The following is a 23,044-nucleotide window of genomic DNA, read 5'->3' as shown; positions in this document are numbered from 1 at the left end:
TGTTGTATTTGGAGCATGTGACAAATAACATTTGATTTGATTTGACATTCTCCTGCAAAATGTCTTGATAAACTTGGGAATTCATTTTTCCGTCTCATTGCAAGCTGTCCAGGCCCTGAGGCAGCAAAGCAGCCCCAAATCACAATGCTCCCTCCAGCATATTTTCTAGTTGGGATTAGGTTTTGATGTTGGTGTGCTGTGCCTTTTTTTCTCTACACATAGAGTTGTGTGTTCCTTCCAAACAACTGAACTGTAGTTTAATCTGTCCACAGAATATTTTGCCAGTAGCGCTGTGGAACATCCAGGTGCACTTTTGCAAACTTCAGATGTGCAGCAATGTTTTTTTTGGACTGCAGTGGCTTCTTCCGTGGTGTTCTCCCATGAACACCATTCTTGTTTAGTGTTTTACGTATCGTAGACTAGTCAACAGCGATGTTAGCATGTTCCAGAGATTTCTGTAAGTCTTTAGCTGACACTAGCATTCTTCTTAACCTCACTGAGCATTCTGCGCTGTGCTCTTGCAGTCATCTTTGCAGGACGGCCACTCCTAGGGAGAGTTGCAACAGTGCTGAACTTTCTCCATTTATAGACAATTTGTCTTACTGTGGACTGATGAACATCAAGGCTTTTAGAGATACTTTTGTAATCCTTTCCAGCTTTATACAAGTCAACAATTCTTAATCTTAGGTCTTCTGAGATCTCTTTTGTTCGAGGCATGGTTCACATCAGGCAATGCTTCTTGTGAATAGCAAACTCAAATTTTGTGAGAGTTTTTTATAGGGCAAGGCAGCTCTAACCAACATCTCCAATCTCGTCTCATTGATTGGACTCCGGGTTAGCTGACTCATGACTTCAATTAGCTTTTGGACAAGTCATTAGCCTAGGGGTTCATATAGACAAGAAAAATACAATAATTGGTGTGTTATTAGTTTAAGCACACTATGCTTGTCTATTGTTGTGACTTAGATGAAGATCAGGTCAAATTTGATGACCAATGTATGCAGAAATCCAGGTAATTCCAAAGGGTTCACATACTTTTTCTTGCCACTGTATGTAAATGTGATATTTCAGGGAGGTTTTATTCATACATTTGCAAAATTCATAAGGCACTCGCACATCTGAGCTATCTTATCTTAAAACCTGAATATGAATAACTTTGCTGTAAATGTACAGCAAAGTTATTTGGGCCCAACAAGTGGCAGTAGTCTTTGAAGCATCCTCTGAAACCCCCTCCTGCCGTTTAAATACCATTCACTGGCATTTTCTACAAGAAATCTGCCTCCAGAAATAAAAGCTTCTCCCAAGTGGGTGTGACACCTACTCCTGTTGCCTGCTGCACTGCTGCTTGGATTACACCTGGTGATCTGTTCACCATCTGCCCTGGCCTATCTCCCTCTGTCTGGTACAGGTACCCCCACCACACTCACTCCTCTCTCCCGAGCTTTCACTCGCCTCCAGCACTCAAGTACTGTTGGGGCGAGTGACACTGAACTTACAATGGCTAGCCCCATGTCATTATATATTTAATTTCTTTCCTTGTGCATTTTGCTATTTCCCTCATGACTGCTGCATACTTTGTTGACTACAAACTTTCTTTACCCAACCGTGGGACAGACTATGTTTGTTCCCACACTCAGGACTCTGACTCTCTATTGGTTTCACAGACTTTTGGCTTCCCATCTCATTCTAACCACCTCTCACCGGCTTTGTATTCATGTTACCTGATGAAATTGCTGTACAATATGATCTTGTTGCCATCTGATGCACATTCAGATGTCATAAATCAGCACTGCAGAGCTCTCCCTGTCCTCTGCCGTGCCTTGATTGTATTACTGTTGATGATACCTGGAAATGTGCATGTACACCCTGGCCCATCTACTGTTGCTTACTCCAATTCTGACTTGTGCTCTGATATCTGCTTCACTGATTTCTGCTCTCGTAAAAGCCTGGGTTTTCTTACGTTAATCTTACATCTAGACGTTCCGCTAGCGGAACACCTGCTCCAATATCCAATGATAGGTGTGGCTCGAATTACAAATTCCTCAAAAATTTTACACCATTTTAGAGACAAGACTCTCCTTTATCTAACCACACTGTCCGATTTCAAAAAGGCTTTACAGCGAAAGCAAAACATTAGATTATGTCAGCAGAGTACCCAGCCAGAAATAATCAGACACCCATTTTTCAAGCTAGCATATAATGTCACAAAAAACAAAACCACAGCTAAATGCAGCACTAACCTTTGATGATCTTCATCAGATGACACTCCTAGGACATTATGTTATACAATACATGCATGTTTTGTTCAATCAAGTTCATATTTATATCAAAAACCAGCTTTTTACATTAGCATGTGACGTTCAGAACTAGCATTCCCACCGAACACTTCCGGTAAATTTACTAAATTACTCACGATAAACGTTCACAAAAAACATAACAATTATTTTAAGAATTATAGATACAGTACTCCTTTATGCAATCGCAGTGTCCGATTTTAAAATAGCTTTTCGGTGAAAGCACATTTTGCAATATTCTGAGTAGATAGCTCGCCATCACGGGCTAGCTATTTTGACACCCACCAAGTTTGGTACTAACCAAACTCAGATTTACTATAAGAAAAATTGGATTACCTTTGCTGTTTTTCGTCAGAATGCACTCCCAGGACTTCTACTTCAATAACAAATGTTGGTTTGGTTCCAAATAATCCATAGTTATATCCAAATAGCGGCGTTTTGTTTGTGCGTTCAAGACACTATCCGAAGGGTAAAGAAGGGTGACGCGCCCGGCGCGTTTCGTGACATAAAATTTCTAAATATTCCATTACCGTACTTTGAAGCATGTCAAACGCTGTTTAAAATCAGTTTTTATGCGATTTTTCTTGTAAAAAAAGCGATAATATTCCGACCGGGAAACCCTGTTTTCGTTCAAAGACGAAAAAATAAAAACATGGAGTCGTCTCGTGCACGCGCCCCCAGTCTCATTGTTCTCAGATCGACCACTATCCAAATGCGCTACTGTTTTTCAGCCATGGCCTGCAAAGTCATCATTCAATGTTCTGGCGCCTTCTGAGAGCCTATGGGAGCGTTAGAAAATGTCATGTTACAGCAGAGATCCCCTGTTTTGGATAGAGATGATCAAGAAGGCCAAGAAATAGTCAGAGAGGGCACTTCCTGTTTGGAATCTTCTCAGGTTTTGGCCTGCCAAATGAGTTCTGTTTTACTCACAGACACCATTCAAACAGTTTTAGAAACTTTGGAGTGTTTTCTATCCAAAGCTAATAATTATATGCATATTCTAGTTTCTGGGCAGGAGTAATAATCAGATTAAATCGGGTACGTTTTTTATCCGGCCGTGAAAATACTGTCCCCTATCCATAACAAGTTAACACTAGAAGCTTATTACCTAAAATGGATCAATTGAAAGTGTGGGTTAAGAGCTCCAATCCAGATGTGTTGGTCATTACTGAGACGTGGTTAAGGAAGAGTGTTTTGAATACTGATGTTATCCTTTCTGGTTATAACCTTTTTTGGTAAGACAGATCTTTCAAAGGTGGGGGAGTGAAAATCTTTACCAAGGATCACCTTCAGTGCTCGGTTGTCTCCACCAAGTCTGTCCCCAAACAATTTGTTTTTCTGGTTTCAAGCATTAAACTTTCAAATAGCTCTTTGTTGACTGTTGCTGGGTGCTATCGTCCTCCATCCGCACCGGCCTCTACCCTACCTGCCCTAAGCTCTCTCCTGGCCCCTTACACTAAGTCTGAATTTGTCCTGCTAGGTGACCTAAACTGGGACATGCTTAAACCACCTCACCAAGTCCTAAAGCAATGGGATTCTCTAAATCTTTCTCAGATTATTACCAATCCCACAAGGTATGACTCCAAATACCCAGAAAAGACTACTCTCCTCGCTGTTATCCTCACCTATATCCCTGATAGGTATTAGTCTGGTGTTTCTGTAATGACCTTAGTGATCACTGTTTTACAGCCTGTGTTCGCAATGGCTGCTCAGTGAAATGACCTGTCCTGATTTGCCATAGACGCTTGCTAAAAAACTTTAATGAGCAAGCCTTCCTTCATGAACTGGCCTCTGTAAAATGGTATAGAATCAGCTTTATCCCCTCTATCGAAGATGCTTGGACCTTCTTTTTTGATATGTTCAGTGGTATTGTTAACAAACACGCTCCCATAAAGAAAAGGAGAATTAAAAACAGGTTCAGCCCCTGGTTGGACCGTGATCTTGCAGAGTTACTCCACCTCAAGAATTGCATTTGGCTAAAGGCTCGGCACACGCATACTCAGGCTGACTGGCTATCGTTCAGGCTATTGAGAAATAAGTGCACTCAGGCTATCCCGGAAGGCCAAAGTTAGTTACTTTAAGGAGCAGTTCTCTCTGTGGGTCTAACCCCAAGAAGTTCTGGAAAACAGTTAAAGACCTGGAGAATAAACCCTCCTCCTCATAGCTGCCCATGTCCCTTAATGTTGATGTGGTTGTTACTGACAAGAAGCACATGGCTGAGCTCTTTAATCACCACTTCATTAAGTTAGGATTCCTATTTTACTCAGCCATGCCTCCTTGCCCGTCCAACATTTCTTCATCTCGCACCCCTTCTAATGCGACTATCCCCGATGCTTCTCCCTCTTTTTCCTCTGCCCCGCTACAAAGTTTCTCCCTGCAGGCAGTCACTGAGTCTGAGGTGCTAAAGGACCTCCTTAAACTTGACCCCAAAAAGTCATCTGGGTCAGATGGTTTAGATCCTTTCTTCTTTAAGGTTGCTGCCCCTATCATCGCCAAGCCTATCTCCAACCATTTTAACCTGTCTCTCCTTTCTGGGGAGGTTCCCATTGCTTGGAAGGCAGTCACAGTTTGTCCTTTTAATAAAGGAGGAGATCAAGCTGATCCTAACTGTTATAGGCCTATTTCTATTTGCCCTGTTTATCAAAAGTGTTGGAAAAACTTGTCAATAATCAATTGACTTGCTTTCTTGATGTCTATAGTATTCTCTCGGGTATACAAGCTGGTTTTAGCTCAGGTTATGGATGTGTCACTGTAACCTTAAAGGTCCTCAATGATGTCACCATTTCCCTTGATTCTAAGCAATATTGTGCTGCTATTTTTATTGACTTGGCCAAAGCTTTTGATATGGTAGGACATTCCATTCTTGTGGGCCAGCTAAGGAGTATTGGTGTCTGAGGGGTCTTTGGGCTGGTTTGCTTACTACCTCTCTCAAAGAGTGCAGTGTATAAAGTCAGAAAATCTGCAGTCTCAGCCACTGCCTGTCACCAAGGGTGTACCCCAAGGCTCAATCCTAGGCCCCACGCTCTTCTCAATTTACATCAACAACATAGCTCAGGCAGTAGGAAGCTCTCTCATCCATTTATATACAGATGATACAGTCTTATACTCAGCTGGCCCCTCCCCGGATTTTGTGTTAAATGCTCTACAACAAAGCTTTCTTAGTGTCCAACAGGCTTTCTCTACAGTTAACCTTGTTCTGAACACCTCCAAAACAAAGGTCATGTGGTTTGGTAAGAAGAATGCCCCTACTCCCACAGGTGTTATTACTACCTCTGAGGGTTTAGAGCTTGAGGTAGTCACCTCATACAAGTACTTGGGAGAATGGCTAGACGGTGCACTGTCCTTCTCTCAGCACATATCAAAGCTGCAGGCTAAGGTTAAATCTAGACTTGGTTTCCTCTATCGTAATCGCTCCTCTTTCACCCCAGCTGCCAAACTAACCCTGATTCAGATGACCATCCTACCCATGCTAGATTACGGAGACATCATTTCTAGATCGGCAGGTAAGGGTGCTCTCGAACTGCTAGATGTTCTTTACCATTCGGCCATCAGATTTGCCACCAATGCTCCTTATAGGACACATCACTGCACTCTATATACCTCTGTAAACTGGTCATCTCTGTATACCCGTCGCAAGACCCACTGGTTGATGCTTATTTATAAAACACTCTTAGGCCTCACTCCCACCTATCTGAGATATCTGCAGCCCTCATCCTCCACATACAACACCCGTTCTGCCAGTCACATTCTGTTAAAGGTCCCCAAAGCACATACATCCCTGAGTCGCTCCTCTTTTCAGTTCGCTGCAGCTATTGACTGGAACGAGCGGCAGCAAACACTCAGACTGGACAGTTTTATCTCAATCTCTTCATTCAAAGACACAATCATGAACACTCTTGTTGACAGTTGTGGCTGCTTTGTGTGATGTATTGTTGTCTCTACCTTCTTGCCCATTGTGCTGTTGTCTGTGCCCAATAATGTTTGTACCATTTTTTTTGTGCTGCTACCATGTTGTGTTGCTACCATGTTGTTGTTATGTTGTCTTGCTACTATGCTGTGTTGTCATGTGTTGCTGCCTTGCTATGTTGTCTTAGGTCTCTCTTTATGTAGTGTTGTCTTTCTTGTTGTGATGTGTGTTTTGTCCTATATTCATATTGTATTTATTTTTTATTTTTAATCCCAGGCCCCTGTCCCCGCAGGAGGCCTTTTGCCTTTTAGTAGGCCTTTATTGTTCTTAACTGACTTGCCTAGTTAAAGTAAGGTTAAATAAATAAAATAAAAAAAGACCCACTAGAGCTAAAGAAATCTGTAATGTTCACAACCACTTTCAACTCGCGAAAAATGGGAGATGCTGTCAAGAAACACTGGCATGATTTATCATCGGACCCAGCTTTTCCAGCTGACTTTATGAATACACCACTTATTGTATATCGGAGAGGTCGCAATTTATGCGATAAATTGGTCCATGCCAACTGCCAGCCTCAAAAGAAAATCAGCCAGGCTCTTTTACGCCCTCTTCCGAATGGTAGCTATAAATGCAGAGGTGGCACAGTGCAACAATCTGATGAAGTGTGAATATTTCTGCCACCCACATACAGGAAAACGTTCCAAATAAATGACATTATTACATGCTCCACCACCCATGTTATTTACATTATTAAATGTCCATGTGGGCTGTGCTATGTAGGTAAAACCTCTCGTTCTCTCAAACAGAGAATCTGTGAACATAAAGTTCAATCAGGAGAAAGGACAGGGATTATCCAGTCGCAGTACATTTTAATGACCTAAAACATGACATTTCTACCTTTAGATTTTGTGGCACAGAGAAAGTTAAGATATCAGACAGGGGAGGTGATATGAATAATACTCTGAGTAAAAGAGAATGTTTTGTGATTTTCACCCTCCAGACATTATTTCCTAAAGGACTTAATGATGAAATGCCTACGTGTGTTATGTTGTAAATTCGAACATGAACATGAACATGCCCCTATTTCAGATTACTCTGAAGTTTTTCTTGCACTGTACCCAATGATTTATGAAAACTTGCTCGGTAGGTCTATGTCCTCATTGTGGTTTTACAGACGTGTTTAATACATTTTATGTACACACTTTATTAGAATATTGATGAAATGCATATTGTTATATTTGGTAGCACTTATTTGTTTTCCCTCACCTCCAACCCCTTTCGTTGCGTGGAACGGATGTGGTTGGGGCTAGGTCTACATAAGGGTGCTAATTTAAAAAAGTCACAGAAGGTCTGATGAAGGCCGTGAGGCCGTTACATAAGCTTATTAAAGATCAGTGATACTATCAAGAGCTGTGTGCGGGTTTCCTCTTTTTTCTTTTCTCATTTTATTCATACGTTTGCAAAAATTTCTGAAAACCAGTTTTTGCTTTGTAATTATGGGGTATTGTGTGTTAATTGACAAGGATTTTTTTTATTTCATTCATTTTAGAATAAGATTAACGTAACAGTGGAAAAAGTCATGTAGTCTGAATACTTTCCCGAATGCACTGTATAGTGTATTTTGTGATAATTGCATTGTTTGCTCTATAACCCTTTGTTCATACACCACGTGATATACAATAAGGCCATACAACAAAAGGACAACAGTCACACAGTGGTGGAATAAATTCAACTACGCGTACGTTTGTTTAATCCCAAAACCGGAGAGCAACATCTGTCGGGTGCTAAAAACAGCTATCACCTGCTGCATGGTCAAACAAGTTCATGTTTTCGACAGTTTACTAAACAACTACTGATTTAGAACCACAGAGTTACCACAGTCAGCTCAAAAACAACAGGAGCACCGCTATTCCAGCACTATTTCAATTTAAACATTAAATCAATAAGGCTATATATGCTTAGTTTAATACACTGAAAGCAAACTTAAATATACCACAAACAATTTAGCCCAATCAATATTGCCAAATATCATGTGGATCTTTATGGTACTGATTTCTGTGTGTGTTCACACAGCAATTAAAACATTTTTTTTGACTCACCCTACTTGTAGAGTAGTTCGCAAAACGATCTATGGTTCTCTCATACAGTACACTTTTAATTTTTGTTGTTGTTAATAGGCTACCTAGCTAAAATGCTTGCTAGCCTGACTGCCTCGCATGGGCAACAATGAACCAGCTAAGAGTAGCTAGCTAGCTAACGTGAGCCTACTAGGCTACATATTGAACTTCAATCGTTTCAGGCCAGTGGCACAACATATTGATTTATGGTTAGATCAAAATCGCCATCATAATCATTGGCCTGTGCAGAGAATTAAGACAAAACCACAAGTCCAAATCCCCATATAAGGAAAGGGCCAACTTAGCAAGCTAGCAGGACATCAACACTAGCAGACCAGAAACAGACATGTTTTTCTGAAAATTACATTTTCAAGGGTTGTGATTTGATTGGTCTGAAGCCAAATCCAAACTGGCCTCCATTGGGAGGTGTTTTGTTGCACCAGGACAACCAACAGTTGAGCTCAGCTCAATGCTGATTTGCTTATTTTATTTGTAAAACAATATCAAGTGAGACCAAATGCTTGATGGCATCAATCAATCAAGTGCAACATGTTATACTCTTTTGGTCCAGACAGCATCAGATACATGGACAGAGGGGTGCTGTTTCCCTCACTCGGATGATTTCTCCGGTGAGATTAAGCCAATTGCAAATTGACGGGAAATTATGAAAACACGAAGAGACGAAAGATAAATGATTTTATAATTTAAAACATTTTATTGGTCAAATATTTGGGAAAGCCTGGCTTCCCTTTGCATCCATGAATACACACCGCTGTCACTAACACCTCAAACCTGCTTCTCAGGATACCACTTTGGTCTCCCATCCAGTGACCAACCAGGACTAACTGTGCTGGGTTTCAGAGCACACCAGCAGAGGGATGCAGGGTGCTATGTTGCTGGAATCAATGTGCTAAAGCTTGCAACTGTGCTAAAACTTTCACATGTGGAATTGCAAGTTCACATGAAAATCTCACTTTCACATGTGAAAATGCAATAAAAAATAAACATGTTTTTCTCCTCACATGTGAAAAGGTGGTGTTAACATGTGAAATTTAAGCTCAACATATGAACACAGTTATTTCACTTATACTGGTGATTAAATAGGCCTTCTTATCCATAGATACCACCTTTAGCTTTTAATGATCACTTCACTCCATATTGTTACATAAACATAGCCAATGAAATGTACTTTATTCTTTGTATTGGATGACTACCAAGTGATGAGAGTGCTGGAAATACAGAACAAACACAAGATCCTCCTCATTCTAGGAGTACATGGCCTGGATTAATGATAAGGTTTACAGCAAGCAAAGAGATGGTAAAATAAAAACTCTGAAATTCCTTTTTCCTTACACTTTGTTTTAATGTTTCCCTTCTCCTTACATTTTCTAAAACAAGGCACACAACACTTTTCCAACAAATACAGTATTACTAATTAAACCCAGAAATATTGCTAGAGTAGATCTACTTACTTTAATTTAAAACTTGAAGACATTCACTATCTTGATAAACAGTGTACAGGTCTCCTCAATCTCCACTTAATGACACACTAAAACGATTTCACACTAAAACAACCCAAAACAATTTCTGTACAAGTACATTGAAAGTGAATTGAGAATGCTTTTCCTTACCTTGTGGATGGCTTGCTGATGCTGTAGCCTAACTGAGATCACCAGTGGACTTGCTTTCTGTTTTAACAAATTAAGTCACCCCCCTGAGTTACTCTTTAACCATTGAGTCACTGAGTATTCTGTGGTGATCCAGAGTCTTTTCCCACATGAAAAATACTACAGTTTACTATAGCATAACAGTACTTACTATAGAAATCTATAGTAAACTGTAGTGCACTGTAGTATCCCTCAATCATGTATAGTACGTACTATATAATGTTGTAGAATACTACACTAAATACTACAATATTATCCACAAAAAACCTGTAGTAAATACTACAGTAATGTCCAAAAACACTGCAGTCTGCAAAAACACTACACTTGTTTAACTATAGTAAGTACTACAGTATTCAATTTACATATACCCTGCCCATTCTCCTCCCCCAGGTCACATTTTGTGCCACCCAGGTTATAGAAAAAAGCAGAAGTGCTGAACTGTCCATTCAGACCCCCGTCCTACCTACACACAGGTTATGGAAAATTAGCTCTTTCAGTATTTCTCCAGTAGGTTTCTTGAAGAAGAAAACCTTCACTTCTATATCAAAGATACAAAACAAAAACACCATAGTAAATATTACAAATAAGTCTGCAAAAACACTACAGTAAATATTACAGTATACTAGTCTGTAAAAACACAACAGTAATTACTATAGAGTACAGTGCCTTCAGAAAGTATTCAGACCCCTTGACTTCTTCCAAATTTTGTTACGTTATAGCCTTATTCTAAAATTTCTGACATTTTTTGCTCATCAATCTAAACACAATACCCCATAATGACAAAACAAAATCAAGTTGTTAGAACATTTGGCAAAATACGCTTGCTATTCAGGCCAAAGAGTCGAATCTTGGAGATGATTGTCCTTCTCCCATCTCCACAGAGGAACTCTAGAGCTCTGTCAGAGTGACCATCGGGTTCTTGGTCCCCTCCCTGACCAAGGCCCTTACTCAGTTTGGCCAGGCGGCCAGCTCTAGGAAGAGTCTTGGTGGTTCCAAAACTTCTTCCATTTAAGAATGATGGAGGCCACTGTGTTCTTGGGGACCTTCAATGCTGGAGACATTTTTTGGTATCCTTCCCCAGATCTGAGCCTCGACACAGTCCTGTCTCTGAGCTCTATGGACAATTCCTTCAACCTCATGGCTTGGTTTTTGCTCTGACATGCACTGTCAACTGTGGGATCTTATATAGACAGGTGTGTGCCTTTCCAAATCATGTTAAAAAAATTGAATTTACCACAGGTGGACTCCAATCAAGTTGTAGTGTCAAGGCTTTGGGTAGCTGGTGAAAAGGAGTCAGGCGCAGGAGAGCTGAGATGTGTGGACAAGGTATTTAATACAGGAAAAAACACCAGTATAGAAACAATACAACGGTGCGTGAAATATACCGGTACCACGAAAATTACACGGGTGCATATTACAAAACCCGGCAATAAAATACCAGCCGTCAGATACAGCCATCAACATAGAACAAACGCACAATTACATGTGGGAAACAGAGGGTTAAATAATGAACATGTAATGGGGGAATTGAAACCAGGTGTGAAAACCCACCGACAAAACAAATGGAAAATGAAAAGTGGATCGGTGATGGCTAGAAGACCGGTGACGCCGAGCACCGCCCGAACAAGGAGAGGGACCGACCTCAGCTGAAGTCGTGACATGTAGAAACATCTCAAGAATGATCAATGGAAACAGGATGCACCTGAACTCAATTTCGAGGCTCATTGCAAGGGGTTTGAATTTTTTATTTATTTTTTTTATTTCACCTTTATTTAACCAGGTAGGCAAGTTGAGAACAAGTTCTCATTTACAATTGCGACCTGGCCAAGATATATATTTATTTGCTAAATTGTCTAAAAACCTGTTTTCCACTTTGTGAATATGGGGTATTGTGTGTAGATTGCTGAGGATTTTTTATTTATTTAATCCATTTCAGAACGTAACAAAATGTGGAAAAAGTCAAGGGTTTCTGAATATTTTCTGAAGGCACTGTATACTACAGTCTGTAAAAACACCACAGCAATTACTATAGCATATACTACAGTTTTCTTTTACTACAGTATTTATACTATAGTTAAGTGCAAATACTACAGTACACTACAGTACACTTTAGTCCGCAAAACACTACAGTGAATAGTATGGTATTTATAACAGAGGCTGCTGGGAGGAGCTATATGAGGATGGGCTCATTGTAATGGCTGGAATGGAATAAAGCCATTACAATGAGCCTGTCCTCCTATCGCTCCTCCCACCAGCCTCCTCTGAGTTATTTAGTATACTATTGTATCTTTTCATGTGGGTTGTACTTGCTGATAAATAAATGGGTCAGAGCAGAAGACCACCCTGTTGTCCTTGTGCCCAATGTACAGTAGTTACTCAAAACATGACCCAAGCAGGAGTTTGGTTTTGACAAGAGGAAACCAGAAAATTGTGTTAAAGCCAGGTTTTCTATATCTTGGGTTGGAGTCACAACGTGTGTAAGAAGAATACAGCATGTTTGTGTATATCTGTGGAAGGAGTGTTATTGAAAAATGTCACACGTTCTTGGTTCATTGCAGCAAACCTTTATAGGAAAAGGTCAACATGATAGTTTGGCTACACCCTCTGAATATCTATTGTTCTTACATCAAAAAAACACTTTGTTGTCAGGGCCCTAAAAAGGTTTATATCATGCATTTTATTTATCGATATAATAACTGCAAATGTCAGCTTATGTCAACCACTACATGTTATGCATTACTTATTAAAGAATTTGTAAAATAGTCTCAGAAGGGCCCCAATAAGTGTCACACACAATTGTTATAATAATAACTGACAAAAATCAGGCTCTTTTGCTGAAACAATACTGCCACCAAATGAATTGTTTTGGTAACTTCACTTGTGGCAAATTATACCACAATTAAAATGGCAGGCCTAAATCCTTATTGATAAAATTATTGTAATATAAAGTTGGGTTATGGTGGATTATGTTAGTAGTTTAGGGTGGATTATGTTATTTTGTCTTTATCACTAATGTAGATATTATGACTCTGAAGATGAATTTAAAGCCTACACGGTGACAGGCGGGATATTCTCTGTAAAGGTGTTCTTTGAATAGACAGGCCCACTATCACTGTATCAACAACAATCTTCTAGGGAGGAACAGCAAGGGAAGGAGAGCGGTTGCTATATATTTATTTATTTAGTCTTTTTTTTAGACAGATCATATTCCCTCTCATATCTTCTTAATTCCCAACTTTATGACACACTATTAACCCAAATACTGTATTTTTGTACAAGTACATTGAACGTGAATTGAGTGAATTTTACAGCAACCTTCTAGAGCGGAACAACAAGTCGAGGGGAGGGGTTACTGATCTTCTAAAAAGCTGTCGCTGTCCCCTGTCATTTTCAGCACACCCAACAGTACTCCCCTGTCATTTTCAGCACACTCCACAATACTGTATATATCGCTCGGTGTTCAATGGATCAGATGGCCAATGAAGACAGTTTCCCCGATTTGAAGACGTTCTCTCCGATTTGCAGAGTTCGTTCTCACAGTGACACTTCTGGTTTCAGGTCGAGAATATTGTTCAGACTGCGAGGCGCACGTTCAGGTGAGTATTTCAATAGCCTACACGCGCCAAATATGTATGACCTCGTCCATATTTCGCACATTTAGTTTTGTTTGCTGAAGTTTAAATAATCGTTAATTATTGCAGTCAAAATGAAAAAGATAGAACTTAATGAACAACACTGAACAACACTGTACCACAGATGAAAGCAGAGTTAGTTAAAAGTATATTTGGAAGAAATTGAATGGCAGGGCTTGACATGCATAGAATTCATAATTAAAGTTTTTGAATGCATTATGCTACACCTCTCTGTGATCAAATGAGAATATGCAGTCATTTTGATTGTGTGTTTATTATAAAAAATACATTTGATTGTGGGTTTATTATATATATATATATATATATATATATATATATATATATATATATATATATATATACATACATACAATCAAAATGACTGCATATCCTCATTTGATCACAGATAAACCCACAATATATATATATATATATATAATAAACCTACAATCAAAAACAGTTTTCTTTTACTACAGTATTTATACTATAGTTAAGTGCAAACACTACAGTACACTACAGTACACTTTAGTCCGCAAAACACTACAGTGAATAGTATGGTATTTATAACAGAGGCTGCTGGGAAGAGCTATATGAGGACGGGCTCAACTGTGTATATATAGTTGAAGTCGGAAGTTTTTCAACCACTCCACAAATTTCTTGTTAACAAACTATAGTTTTGGCAAGTCGGTTAGGATATCTACTTTGTGCATGACACGAGTAATTTTTCCAACAATTGTTTACAGACAGATTATTTCACTTATAATTCACTGTATTACAATTCCAGTGGGTCAGAAGGTTACATACACTAAATTGACTGTGCCTTTAAACAGCTTGGAAAATTCCAGAAATGATGTCATGGCTTTAGAAGCTTCTGATAGGCTAATTGACATCATTTGAGTCAATTGGAGGTGTACCTGTGGATGTATTTCAAGGCCTACCTTCAAACTCACTGCCTCTTTGCTTGACATCATGGGAAAATCCAAAGAAATCAGCCAAGACCTCAGAAAAAAAATTGTAGACCTCCACAAGTCTGGTTCATCCTTGGGAGCAATTTCCAAATGCCTGAAGGTACCACGTTCATCTGTACAAACAATAGTACGCAAGTATAAACACCATGGGACCATGCAGCCGTCATACCACTCAGGAAGGAGATGCGTTCTGTCTCCTAGAGATGAACGTACTTTGGTGTGAAAAGTGCAAATCAATTCCAGATCAACAGCAAAGTACCTTGTAAAGATGCTGGAGGAAACAGGTACAAAAGTATTTATATTCACAGTAAAAGGAGTCCTATATTAACATAACCTGAAAGGCCGCTCAGCAAGGAAGAAGCCACTGCTCCAAAACCACCATAAAAAAGCCAGACTACGGTTTGCAACTGCACATGGGGACAAAGATTGTACTTTTTGGAGAAATGTCCTCTGGTCTGATGAAACAAAAATAGAACTGTTTGGCCATAATGATCATCGTTATGTTTGGAGGAAAAAGGGGGAGGCATGCAAGCCGAAGAACACCATCCCAACCGTGAAGCACGGGGGTGGCAGCATCATGTTGTGGGGGTGCTTTGCTGCAGGAGGGACTGGTGCACTTCACAAAATTGATGGCATCATGAGGTGGAAAATTATGTGGATATATTGAAGCAACATCTCAAGACATCAGTCAGGAAGTTAAAGCTTGGTTGCAAATGGGTCTTCCAAATGGACAATGACCCCAAGCATACTTCCAAAGTTGTGGCAAAATGGCTTAAGGACAACAAAGTCAAGGTATTGGAGTGGCCATCACAAAGCCCTGACCTCAATCCTATAGAAAATGTGTGGGCAGAACTGAAAAAAGCATGTGCGAGCAAGGAGGCCTACAAACCTGACTCAGTTACACCAGCTCTGTCAGGAGGAATGGGACAAAATTCACCCAACTTTTTGTGGGAATCTTGTGGAAGGCTACCTGAAACGTTTGACCCAAGTTAAACAATTTAAAGGCAATGCTACCAAATACTAATTGAGTATATGTAAACTTCTGACCCACTGGGAATGTGATGAATGAAATAAAAGCAGAAATAAATCATTCTCTCTACTATTATTCTGACATTTCACATTCTTAAAATAAAGTGTTGGTCCTAGCTGACCTAAGACAGAGACTTTTTACTAGGATTAAATGTCAGGAATTGTGAAAAACTGAGTTTAAATGTATTTGGCTAAGGTGTTTGTAAACTTCCGACTTCAACTGTAAATATATATATATATATATATATATATTTGTTTTAAACATGCAAGGCATCTGATGCCCCCCATTTGTAATTCCAGTCACAAACTTCAACTTTAAAACACCTACATTTATGTTTTCTATCTAATATAGGCAGGCCTCGACATAAAAAGTCCAACAATGTATAATGTGTTGTTGCTGATTATCAATCAATCATGAATCATGATTTCCCTTATGCAGTGGTGTAAAGTGAACAAAAATACTACTTCAGTAATTTTTTGGGGTATCTTAACCATACTTTACTATTTATATTTTCGACTACTTTTACTTCACTACATTCCTAAAGAAAATATTGTACTTTTTACTCCACATGTTTTCCTTGACACCCAAAAGTACTCGTTACATTATTAATGCTTAGCAGGACTGGAAAATAAAGAAATTCATGCACTTATCAACCGAACATCACTGGTCATCCCTACTGCCTCTGATCTGGCAGACTCACTAAACACACATGCTTTGGTTGTCAATTATGTCTGAGTGTTGGAGTGTGTCCCTGGCTTTCCATAAATTAAAAAAAGAAAATGGTGCCATCTGGTTTGCTTAATATAAGGAATTTGGAATTATTTATACTTTTTCTTTTGATACTTATGAATATTTTAAACCAAATACTTTTATACTTTTACTCAAGTAGAATTTTACTGGGTGACTTTTACTTTTACTTGAGTCATTTTCTATTAAGGTATCTTTACTTTTACTCAAGTATGACAGTTGGGTACTTTTTCCACCACTGCCCTCATGTTTTTCAATGAATGGATGTACTTGATATCATGAACTGACAATGACAAAGATAGCATAATGAGATCACGTTTCCAAGAGAGAAGTTGCTGAGGCCCCTTCTCTAGAATGGCCCTGACGTAGAACTAAGGTGCCCAGTGCTGCAGTGGTTTCCTGTTGTCATTTCTGCAAAGTGCACAGACCTTCAAAGATCTATAATGCCTCTAGTCTTGATGTCCTATGGAGCTGTGTTCCTCTGAGGTTTAATAGGCTCTGGTGAGAATGGGCTGTTAATCGTCACAGTAAAGGCCATGCTCTTTATTCCACATAGATTATTTCCTATAGAAGAAGGACTTTGTTTGTGAGATATTCCATATCGTTCAGAAGTGCATTATGAACACCATATCTGTATTATTTCTTAATTGTCACAGCTGTGTGGGTTAAATGTTCACATTTCCCATTGATGTGGTCACAAGGTTCTCATACAGTACGTACAATGTCAAGGCTTTTGCAAACAATTTACTGACATTAGTCCCCAGTTTACCATGCCTCCTCTATCAAATGTCACATCAGTACATTATGTCTACAGACAGTCCACTTCCTGTCATCAGTCAACTTTGTTTTCCACTTCAGTCCATCTGCCCTTTCAGAGCAGTCTAGTTAAGTGGATCTTGAATTCATGCATGCTACAGTACAGCTGTAGGATCTTAATTTGAGCCAGTTTGCTACAGCAGGAAAAGAATCCTGCAGCAACAGGAAATGTGAATGATTATGTGGATTATACATTTGTAGGGGTTGATACATTTTTCGTAAGGGAAAATCAAGTCAGAAATGTCTAAATGGAAATTACAAACTTCAGAAGTCTTTTTGAACCTCAAATACACATGTTTTAAATGTTCTGCAACAGGGTCCTGCATTGCAGGAAACTCCTCCTGCAACAGGGTGTTTAAATTAAGATTCTACATCTGTATATTATCATAGTCTTTATCTAGCCAAAGTCTGCCGATTGGATGTGATATTGCCTTGCCTTAATAATAAAATACCTTGAAACTAAATGATCTAGATCACATTACCTAAACCAGAAATATTTTGCAGACAAAAGTTGGGTTATGTATTGCCATCATTCATTCCTTGCACTTTATTGCAGTAGGAAGTGTGATAACACATGTAGAGTAATGGCAGGAAATGCTGGCTATTGTCTGGTAGTTTCTCAAATAGCCATAAGAGGGGGGTAAAGCTCCTTTTGTTGGAGCTCATTTCCTGTGTCTGTTGTACCTCAGTTGTAACTCAGGCCAACTTGTTTTGAAAAGGGTATATATACACTACCGTTCAAAAGTTTGGGGTCACATAGACATTTCCTTATTTTTTAAAGAAAAGCCATTTTTTGGTCCATTAAAATTACATCAAATTGATCAGAAATACAGTGTAGACATTGTTAATATTGTAAATGACTATTGTAGCTGGAAACGGCTGTTTTTAATGAAATATCTACATAGGCGTACAGAGGCCCATTATCAGCAACCATCACTCCTGTGTTCCAATGGCACGTTGTGTTAGCTAATCCAAGTTTATCATTTTAAAAGGCTATTTGATCATTAGAAAACCCTTTTGAAATTATGTTAGCACAGCTGAAAACTGTTGTGCTGATTTAAAGAAGCAATAAAACTGGCCTTCTTTAGACTAGTTGAGTATCTAGAGCATCAGCATTTGTGGGTTCGATTACAGGCTCAAAATGGCCAGAAATGAAGACCTTTCTTCTGAAACTCGTCAGTCTATTCTTGTTCTGAGAAATGAAGGGTATGCCATGCAAGAAATTGCCAAGAAACTGAAGATCTGGTACAAGGTTATGTACTATTCCCTTCACAGAACAAACTGTCTCTAACCAGAATAGAAAGAGGAGTAGGAGGCCCCAGTGCACAACTGAGCAAGAGGACAAGTACATTAGACTGTCTAGTTTGAGAAACAGATGCCTCACAAGTCCTCAACTGGCAGTTTCATTAGATAGTACCCGCAAAACAACAGTCTCAATGTCAACAGTGAAGAGGCGTGTCATGTCCTGACCAGTAAAGGGGCTGTTTGTTATCTTAGTTTGGTCAGGACGTGGCAGAGGGGTGTTTGTTTAGGGTGTTTCGGGGTTGTTTGGGTTATGTTCTATGTTAGTGTATTTCTATGTTATTTCTAGTTGGTCTATTTCTATGTGGCGTTTATTGGGTTGACCTTCAATTGGAGACAGCTGCTTCTCGTTGCCTCTGATTGAAGGTCCTATTTATAGGGGTGTTTGTTCTATGGGGGTTTGTGGGTAGTTATTTCCTGGTTTAGTGTTTGTTGCACCTGACGGGACTGTTTGGAGTCATTTGTTTTTGTATACGTGTTTATTTTGTTTTTCCTTCTTCAAATAAAAAAAGAAGATGAGTATACATTTTCCCGCTGCGTTTTGGTCCACTCCTTACGACAATCGTGACAGAACTACTCACCACAAACGGACCAAGCAGCAGAGGAAGGAGCAGCAGGAGGAATATAAGGATTCATGGACATGGGAGGAGATCCTGGACGGGGCAGAACCATGGCATCAGGCTGGGGAGTACCAGCGCCCTAAGGAGGAGCTGGAGGCAGCCAAGGCGGCAAGGCGCCATTACGAGGCGTTATACGCACCGAGGAGCAAGTGCGAGAGGCACCCCCCAAAAAGGTTTTGGGGGTGCCTCTCGATTGGCTAGGTGAGGCAATAGACCTGAGCCAACTTCCCATGCTTATTATGGGGAGCAACGGATCATGAGAGCACCGGTGTATCGCGCACGATCTTGCCCATGCGCACGCACAGTCCGGTGCGAGCGATCCCAGCTCCTCGCAAGTGCCATGCTAGAGTGGGCATCCAGCCGGGTAGGAGGATGCCTGCACAGCACATCTGGCCACCAGTGCGCCTCCTAGGCCCAGGCTACCCTACGCCTGCTCTACGCACGGCAGCCATCAGGCCTCTGCACAGCCCAGTTCGCCCTGTGCCAGCACTCCGCTCATGCAGGGCTACTGTTACCATCCACCCAGGACGGGTTGTGCAGGCGGTGCGCTTCAGACCGCCGGTGCCTACTCATGACCTAGTGTATCCAGTTCCCGCTCCTCGCACTAGCCTTGAGGTGCGTGTTTCCAGTCTGGCGCCTCCAAAGCCAGCACCACGCACCAGGCCTCCAATGCGTCAGCCCAGTCCAGTACGTCCTGTTCCCGCTCCTCGCACTAGCCTTGAGGTGCGTGTTTCCAGTCTGGCGCCTCCAAAGCCAGCACCACGCACCAGGCCTCCAGTGCATCAGCCCTGTCCAGTACGTCCTGTTCCCGCTCCTCGCACTAGCCTTGAGGTGCGTGTCTCCAGTCTGGTACCTCCAGTACCAGCCCCACGCACCAGGCCTCCAGTGCGTCAGCCCATTCCAGTTCGTCCTGCTCCTGCTCCTCGCACTAGCCCTGTGGTGCGTGTCCCTAGTCTGGCGTCTCCAAAGCCAGCCCCACGCATCAGGCCTTCAGTGCGCAGTCCCCGTCCAGAGCTTCCGACGACAGTTCCCCGTCCAGAGCTTCCAACGACAGTTCCCCGTCCAGAGCTTCCAACGACAGTTCCCCGTCCAGAGCTTCCGGTGACAGTTCCCCATCCAGAGCTTCCGACGACAGTTCCCCGTCCAGAGCTTCCAACGACAGTTCCCCGTCCAGAGCTTCCAACGACAGTTCCCCATCCAGAGCTTCCGGCGACAGTTCCCCGTCCAGAGCTTCCGGCGACAGTTCCCCGTCCAGAGCTTCCAACGACAGTTCCCCGTCCAGAGCTTCCAACGACAGTTCCCCGTCCAGAGCTTCCGGTGACAGTTCCCCATCCAGAGCTTCCGGTGACAGTTCCCCGTCCAGAGCTTCCGGTGACAGTTCCCCGTCCAGAGCTTCCAACGACAGTTCCCCGTCCAGAGCTTCCAACGACAGTTCCCCGTCCAGAGCTTCCAACGACAGTTCCCCATCCAGAGCTTCCGGTGACAGTTCCCCGTCCAGTGCTTCCGGTGACAGTTCCCCGTCCAGAGCTTCCGGTGAAAGTGCCCCGGCCGTGACAAGGCGACTCTGGGATGCTGGCCTTCTAGGCAGAGTTCCTCTGTCCAGTGTCTGTGTTCTTTTGCCCATCTTAATCATTTATTTTTATTGACCAGTTTGAGATATGGCTTATTCTTTGCAATTCTGCCTAGAAGGCCAGCATCCCGGAGCAGCCTCTTCACTGTTGACATTGAGACTGGTGTTTTGCGGTATTATTTAATGAAGCTGCCAGTTGAGGACTTGTGAGGCATCTGTTTCTCAAACTAGACACTCTAATGTACTTGTCCTCTTGCTCAGTTGTGCACTGGGGCCTCCTTCTCCTCTTTCTATTCTGGTTAGAGACCGTTTGTGCTGTTCTGTGAAGGGAATAGTACATAGCCTTGTACCAGATCTTCAGTTTCTTGGCAATTTCTTGCATGGCATAGCCTTCGTTTCTCAGAACAAGAATAGATTGACGAGTTTCAGAAGAAAGTTCTTTTTTTCTGGCCATTTTGAGCCTGTAATCGAGCCCACAAATGCTGATGCTCCAGATACTCAACTAGTCTAAAGAAGGCCAGTTTTATTGCTTCTTTAAATCGGCACAACAGTTTTCAGCTGTGCTAACATAATTTCAAAAGGGTTTTCTAACGATCAATTAGCCTTTTAAAATGATAAACTTGGATTAGCTAACACAACGTGCCATTTGAACACAGGAGTGATGGATGCTGATAATGGGCCTCTGTACGCCAATGTAGATATTCCATTAAAAATCTGCAGTTTCCAGCTACAACACTCATTTACAACAATGTCTAAACTATATCAATTTGATGTTATTTTTATGGACAAAAAATTTGCCTTTCTTTAAAAAACAAGGATATTTCTACGTGACCCCAAACTTTTGAACGGTAATGTATATTAAAGCAATAAGGCACAAGGGGGTGTGGTGTGGTATATGGCCAATACACCATGACTATAAGCTGTTCTTAAGAGTGCCTGGATACAGCCTTTAGCCATGGTCTGTTGGCCATACACCACAAACTCCTGAGGTGTCGTATTGCTATTATAAACTGGTTACCAATGTCATTAGAACAGTAAAAATAAATGATTTGTCATATCCGTGGTATACAGTCTCATGTACCACAGCTTTTAGCCAATAAGCATTCAGGGCTGGAACCACCCAGTTTATAAAGATATATACAGTATGTGGTCTTCTAATAAATATAACAGTACAGGGCCACACATCACCACAATAAAGGCCTACATGGAAATGATCTAGTTCATATACCATTTATTTATTGTTTTGCTTAATAACAACTTGTCTTGAAAGCGTAATCTTTGTCTCTCATTTGAGTACCTCTGACCTTTCCAACTCAGAGTTGTTTTGCTCTCTCAAATAATAATGAAGGGGTTTCAGACTCTTAGAGAAGCTCTGGGAAGTAATGATTTGTTGTGATCATTCTAGGTTTTTTCCCCTTCAGAATCAGTGAGGGGTTGAATACTGTTCCTCCCTACACTCAGTTAGTCATGTAATTACACTGTATGGGAGCTAGGCAGTGTAGCACGCTGTGCACATCGTACCCTTTCTGGACAATAGTCCCAAAATAGACATTCAGTTTGAATTTGACACTCCAAATTACTAAGTATCACACTTTCTGTGCCCTTTGCTACTGCCTGTATTTAACACAATGCAGCTGGTCATAATTGTGTTTCCAACATATCCAGCACTGCATTCAATCATAGCCAGGTCAATAACAATGTACAGTACCAGTCAAAAGTTTTAAAACACCTACTCATTCCAGGGTTTTTCTTTAGTTTTACTATTTTCTACATTGCAGAATAATAGTGAAGACATCAAAACTATGAAATAACACATTTGGAATCATATAGTAACCAAAAAAGTGTTTAACAAATCAAAATATATTTTATATTTGTGATTCTTCAAATAGCCACCCTTTGCCTTGATGACAACTTTGCACACACTTGGCGTTCTCATGATTCCATATGTGCTATTTCATAATTTTCATGTCTTCACTATTATTCTACAATGTAGAAAATAGTAAAAATAAAGAAAAACCCTTAAATGAGTAGGTGCGTCCAAACTTTTGAGTGGTACTGCATATCATGTAAAAGATTCTCAGACTACATTCTGAGAGAGTTTGTACTGTAGCAGTCTTGTTGGTTTCTCAACAAGGCTAACTGGTCTGGTAAGGTAGTATCAATGAACATCAAAACATGCTGTGTTTGTGTGTTAATTACTATGGTTACAACTGGATTAGTGAAGTTAACCCCATTTTCTGGGAAAGTACAATCCTTCCCAAGGACCTGTAGTCACTGCAGTGTTGGTAGAGTTGAGCCAAGGGAAGGGATCTTCCTCTGACACTAATCAGTCTCTAGACTGGGAAGGACCTGAAAGTGAAAGAGGGGTAATCTA

General features: G+C 40.8%; 1 protein-coding gene and 1 non-coding gene across 3 annotated transcripts in view; both read left to right on the top strand.

The window, feature by feature from the left end:
- The first annotated feature begins 10,464 nt into the window (after nucleotides 1-10,464).
- On the top strand, nucleotides 10,465-10,519 carry LOC115153670 (U7 small nuclear RNA). Its single transcript, XR_003867728.1, has one exon. It is a non-coding gene; the product is annotated as a U7 small nuclear RNA (small nuclear RNA).
- Nucleotides 10,520-12,252: 1,733 nt separating this feature from the next.
- Nucleotides 12,253-23,044, top strand: part of LOC115152848 (phosphatase and actin regulator 2) — a 77,596-nt gene continuing 66,804 nt past the window's right edge. Inside the window, exon 1 of one of the 2 annotated variants that reach the window (XM_029697725.1) lies at nucleotides 12,253-13,581. In XM_029697725.1, the coding sequence (XP_029553585.1) occupies nucleotides 13,449-13,581 (133 nt within the window). In that variant the 5' untranslated portion in view covers nucleotides 12,253-13,448. The remainder of the gene's footprint in view (nucleotides 13,582-23,044) is intronic. The other variant, XM_029697728.1, reaches the window with a different exon arrangement.

This window comes from Salmo trutta, chromosome 18, assembly GCF_901001165.1.
Source record: "Salmo trutta chromosome 18, fSalTru1.1, whole genome shotgun sequence".
Classification (NCBI taxonomy): domain Eukaryota; kingdom Metazoa; phylum Chordata; class Actinopteri; order Salmoniformes; family Salmonidae; genus Salmo; species Salmo trutta.
This window is presented reverse-complemented; position numbering and strand designations above follow the sequence as displayed.